This window comes from Leptinotarsa decemlineata, unplaced genomic scaffold, assembly GCF_025532065.1.
Source record: "Leptinotarsa decemlineata unplaced genomic scaffold, Ldec_3_MD MMD2_tig00078363_RagTag_RagTag, whole genome shotgun sequence".
NCBI lineage: Eukaryota > Metazoa > Arthropoda > Insecta > Coleoptera > Chrysomelidae > Leptinotarsa > Leptinotarsa decemlineata.
In genome coordinates, this window is record NW_027412728.1 from 737,217 (window position 1) to 743,216 (window position 6,000).

A 6,000-nucleotide genomic window follows, 5' to 3' on the forward strand; every position below is an offset into this window, starting at 1 on the left:
TTATTTTGGCTACTGAAGTAACTATTCTCTTATGCAGACAGCGGTATACACGTAAAACTTCGAGCGATCATGTTTTAAATCTCTCACTCACCATCGGATTTTATAACAAAGCTATAAGCTATACGACCTCTGAATCAGCAACTATAGTGGGTATAAAGAGATAAGAAATAATGTTTAATTTGCATAGTAAGCTACTTCATTCCAGCCGGAATTCTCACTGGGATCGTAACTTGAGAATTTGTTTACCAAGCAGTCTTTCTGTGTGTATGAACACGAAAAAAATTATTACGAGCGAAGCATTTCCCGAATTTTACTTTCCCGCATAAATCCGCGTGATATCAAACAAAATTAAAATAGACGATAACGTGACCCTTCGCATTCGTTAAATCTTAAACCGGATGACAGGAACTGTCGCCGCGAAGTTATGCTTTTAGGACCTTTTGCATATTCAACAGATGAAATTCAGTAGTCGTCGTGGTTTCGACAAGGATACTTTAGTTTTGATGAGTTTTTTGGACGGTGCTTCGTGAAAAATCACACCGTCAATTGAGGTTATTTTGCAAGACGGGCTGGGCTATAGGGTTATTTGTGATTCAATAATCAAATTGCATTAACGACTGATCAGTTTTCATGATGCTTCTGGCATATTACTGCAACCTTTTGTTTGATGCTTTTTTAAACAAAACGACTTAAAGAGTTAAACAAATCATTCAGCCCAGAGAGTATACAAGGTCAAAAAAAAACAAATTTGGGAAACTGTGAGTGAGCTAACTGGAAAAGAAAATAAACAATATTCTCCAGAAATGTACACTGGACATGAATTGATAGGGGATGAATCCATTATAGCTAACGAATTTGCCAAAAATCATTCATCTGAAGTGCCAAATAGTTTGAAACAATATTTCAAAGATGTCAACTTTCCGGGGATTATTGATCTTGTCAGTAATTTGAAATAGTTTTCATTTTACCCCTGTCATTCCATCGGAAGTTCACAATGTTATTCTTGGACTGAAAAATAAAAAGTTCACTGGAATGGACTGTCTCTCGACAAAAATAATTGAATCCATTTCTGAGTATATATATATATATATATATATATATATATATATATATATATATATATATATATATATATATATATATATATATGTGAAACACTTGCATATATCATCAACAAATCTATGGAAGAAATTTTCCCAGATACTTTGATAGTAGGAAAAATTGTTCCTCTCCTGAAAAGAAATGATCCCTTTTTGAGTGACAACTACCAACCAATAACTATTCCTAGTATTTTAAGCAAAGTGATTGAAACATGTATCTATGAAAACTACTTCCTTTTTAACGAAACATAATGTAATAAACAAATATCAGAATGGATTTTGCCCCGGTAAATCGAGGGAAAGTGCGTCTACATCTTTCTTGAAAAATATCTATAGAGGAATTGATAGAGGAAAGTTTGTGGCCGCACTCTTCTTCGATATATCAAAAGCTTTTGATTCTATAAACTTCAATATACTGGCCAAGAAACTTAGTGCAATTGGAATTCGAGGTAAATTTCTATCTTGGATTATGTCTTATATGAAATTGCGAAAGATGTACCTAGAATGGGATAATGTTAAGTCGAATACTTATGACTTGGGAGTTGGAGTTCCAAAAGGCTCAGTCTTGGGACCATTAATGTTTTTACTATACATAAATGATTTACCACAACATATCGGCACTACTTCGATTTCTTTCTGCCGATAATACTTGAAGAAAAATTGAATGTAATAAGTCAAAATTTCTCAAAGTGGTGTCAAAGAAATAGACTTATGGTCAAAGCAGAAAAAACAGTATTGGTAAAGTTTTCTCCTAGAAAATCTGTGGGACATCCCATACACGTTATTATAAATAACACGAATATATACCCTTCACAATCCACAAAGTTTTTAGGGGTTCACATCGACCACACATTGAACTGGTAATTTCAAGTTGACTATGTGAGTAAAAGATAACTAATAAATACATGTATATATTACGGAAACGACCTTGTTTAAGTTCTGATTCTGATTGATCTCCTCCACTGTGAGCCATGCAATACTTTCTGGATGAAAAACAGTATATTCTTCATTTTATTCGAAGACTCACATGAGGAATCCGGCGATGTTCTCAAATATACACGAATACATTATTTTGGTTACTGAAGTAGAGATTCTCTTATGCAAACAGCGGTATACACATAAAACTTCCAGCGATCATATTTTAAATATCTCACTCACCATCGGATTTTATAACAAAGCTATAAGCTATACGACTTCTGAATCAGCAATCATCGTGGCTATAAAGATATAAGAAATAATGTTTAATTTGGATAGTAAGCTACTTCATTCCAGCCGGAATTCTCACTGGGATCAAAAAAAGACTCAATAGCAGTTTCTATGCCTTAATGCAGCTTAAAAAAATACTGAGTGATGTTTACTATGCTCTTGTGAATTCTGTTCTATCTTATAATGTTGTCTTATGGGGAGACGCAACAACTATTAACAGGGTCTTTGTTGCTAAGAAACGAATAATTCGTATGCTTCACAGTCTACGTCATATTGATTCATGAAGACATGTTTTCAAGCAAAGGAAGATATTAACAGTACTTTCTTTCTATATTTATAACTGTCTGCTCTTTGTAAAAAAACCCGAACTCGAAATAGAAAGTAACTCCCAATGTCATAAATACGCAATAAGGAACGGAAATTTAATCAAACTACAACATCGTACAAAATATTCGAAAAGACGCCATCTCTAGCAAGTTCCAAATTTTTAAATTGTCTACCTTACGGCCTGAAAAGTGTAGCATCGATTTATGTATTTAAATGGATAATAATCAGACAATATCTTGTAGATGTTTCTTTTTACAATATTGATGAATATTTTGAATATCCACATTCGCCAATCAACAATTAATATCAAGTCCGGCATTACCTACTTCAAATATTATGGTTCATTACCAAACATTACATTTTCACTTCTTTGTTTTAATGATTTTTGTTTCATACTTGTAAATATGGTTTAAGGCTCGCGCAAACCGGAGCGGCCGCGAACGCGGTGGCGGACGCGGTGGCGATGCGGTCGCAAAGCGAACAAAACCACCGCACACCAATGCATTCAAGGTGTAAGAAACCATATGGATTTTGAAGAGGAAACGTTGCTTCTCGCCATGTTAATTGACGAAGTTGGTGAACCTCAAAAGAAAATATAAACTAATCTTGTTTCTTAATAAATAGGTATAGTTATAAAATTGACCTGTATATTTTTTTGTAGAAAGAAACGAAGAATTTGGATTCACGATATTAACTTAACTCGTGAAATTCAAGGAGAATTTCACACATTATATCACGAACTAAGAGAGGACGAACAGCGCTTTTTAATATATTTCAGGATGACTGTAGAATGTTTCGATGAAATATTAGATCTCATAAAAGAGGACATAACAAAACAGTTTACTCATTACAGAGAACCTATAGGACCAGCCGAACGACTAGCTGTAACACTTAGTAAGTGACTAATGAAATAATTATTTTAAAAACATAATTTTTATTTGTTGAACAAGTAAATAACGAAATAAGTATCTAACTAATTAAGTATTGCACATGTTTTAAATGTTGGACGGGAATTTCGTTAGTGAAGTTCCAAATCTTTCATACCAATCTACAGAAGATTCACAGTCGTGAAAATTGGATTCTGATGATCCCGGTCTGTCCAGAGAAGAAGAATTTTCAGAAATATGCACCACAGGATTGGAGTAAGCCTCAGGTTGTGGAAAAACGTACGAGTTTGTAGACCTGCGTCGCTCTTCCTCATCCAGATGCTCCAATTCTTGCTCCATTAGTAGTTGTGATATTTTAAATTTAATGATAGCCTGTCTTTTTTTTGAAAATTTTTTTACAGTCTTAACATATCCTTTGAATATATCATCAATGTCATCACATGCACTTTCTGCAGTTTTCCTATCAAAATAAGAAATAACTTGCTCTACAGATGATGAAGATGATTGGTGTTTTGCTGGCTGATTTTGCCGTTGGCTTAACTGAGTTGCTGGTGCTTTGCTGAATTCATGTTTTTTGTTCTTTTTTGCTGGTGGCTGATTTGTACCAATTGACTGACGGTTAGTATTTGTTTGCTGCATGTCAGAAAGTGATTGGGTACTTTCACTAGGTGTCTGTGATTCAACCGAAGGGTCATTTTTATCTGCTGTTTCCTGACATTGGACTTGATTGTGGCCTTCTTCAGTAAGTTCAGATGATGATGGTTGTCGTACTGACATTACGTTTGAATGTGTTTTGGCAAATGCCAAGGAAGGTCGCAAAAATTCCATTTGTTGAGTCCAAGGCCAAGTTTTATAACGATCCAAGATCTTCGTTTCTTGTCCAGTGGTGGTTTTTTCGGTTCTTAAATATTTACTATAGAAATCGCGTAGGTTTTTCCATTTTTTCTTTATTTCTTCACCTGAAACAAGTTAACATTTTTCTTGATAACATTTTTATTGCTAATCTATTAAAATGCTTTAAGAAAATATTTATTTTTAGGATATCTTGCAATTGGAGATTCATGTAAAACTATTGGCCATAGTTTTAGAATGGGATTTCGAACAGTGAGCGCCATAGTTTTTGAGGTTTGTACTGCGCTTTGGAACCATATGCAACCCTTATACATGCCTGAACCAACTGAAGAAATATGGGAAAAAAGTATAAATGGTTTCTACGAAAAACGGCAATTTCCAAACTGTTTAGGAAGCATTGTCGGAAAGCATATTACCATAAAATGTCCGGATAAAACTGGATCTAATTACTTTTGTTATTTGCAAAAGTTTTCTTTCGTTTTACTAGCTATCGTATATTATGATTACAAATTTATCTGTTTGGATGTTGGAGGATATGGCAGAAATAGTGACGGTGGATTGTTCGAACAATCTATTATGGGGCAAAGACTTGATAACAAAACCTTCAATGTACCAAAAGATAAACCTTTGCCATTTCAAGATGAGTGTACACTTTGTGTTCTTGTTGGTGAAAAAGCTTTCCCACTAAAGAAATATTTAATGCGACCTTTTCCACATCGTCAATCAAAATCTGATTTAAGAAAAGAAGTCTTTAATAAAAGGTTGTGCCGAGCACGCCGTGTCGTGGAAAATGCATTTGGAATGTTATCCAATAAGTGGCGGCTTCTCTTCAGACCTATTGAAGTAAAAGTTGAAACAGCCATAATTATTGTTAAAACTGTTTGTGTATTACACAATTACTTGCTCATAAAACAGTGTGACTTGCCATCCAATTTATTAGAGGAAAATGAAGCGTATCCAGGAACCATTAGAAATAGAAATGATAACAGAAGATCAACAAATACTGCATTTCAAATTCGTCAAAGATTTGTTTCGTTTTTTAATGACAATAATTAATAATTAAAATAAATATTTTAAGAAAAATACATTACCTACTACAAATATGTTATTTTGTACTTACCAGTTACCCCTTCAAACGACTCGGCAATTTCGTCCCATATTTTGTCTTTTTTCTTGATATTTTTATACTCACTATTAGTGAGATCATACAAAATTGGTTTAACACGAACACTTTCGATAAGCTCCTCTGTGCTCAACATGTTTTGTCCTGCAGAAGATCGCGCGAATTGAGCGGGCAAATAGTGTAAGCAGCGTTCTACCGCCGACAGTTCGCTGCAAAACAAGCGGGCGCGTGTGGTAGATCGCTTAGGTTTGCCCTCTTCAATTATTTTACACGCACAGCGTTTGAACGCATCGCCACCGCGTCCGCCACCGCGTCCGCCACCGCGTTCGCGCCCGCTCCGGTTTGCGCGAGCCTTAAGGCTGCATTTACAATTTATGCGGACAAATAATTTAAATTGTTGTTTTCAAGAACCTTACTTTGATGAAATCCTACTACTTATTCCTACTATTCAAATCTACTTATGCCGATCCTGTCTTTTTTTTTTGTTTCCTCGAATTGATCGTTC

The 6,000-nt window shown here is 34.7% G+C and overlaps 1 protein-coding gene across 1 annotated transcript; it reads left to right on the forward strand.

Moving 5' to 3' along the window:
* Positions 1-4,456: 4,456 nt before the first annotated feature.
* Positions 4,457-5,733, forward strand: LOC141487113 (uncharacterized). The gene has a single exon (XM_074185909.1). It carries the CDS (start codon positions 4,610-4,612, stop codon positions 5,426-5,428), a length of 819 nt encoding a protein of 272 aa, XP_074042010.1. The 5' UTR covers positions 4,457-4,609; the 3' UTR covers positions 5,429-5,733.
* The last annotated feature ends 267 nt before the right edge of the window (positions 5,734-6,000 follow it).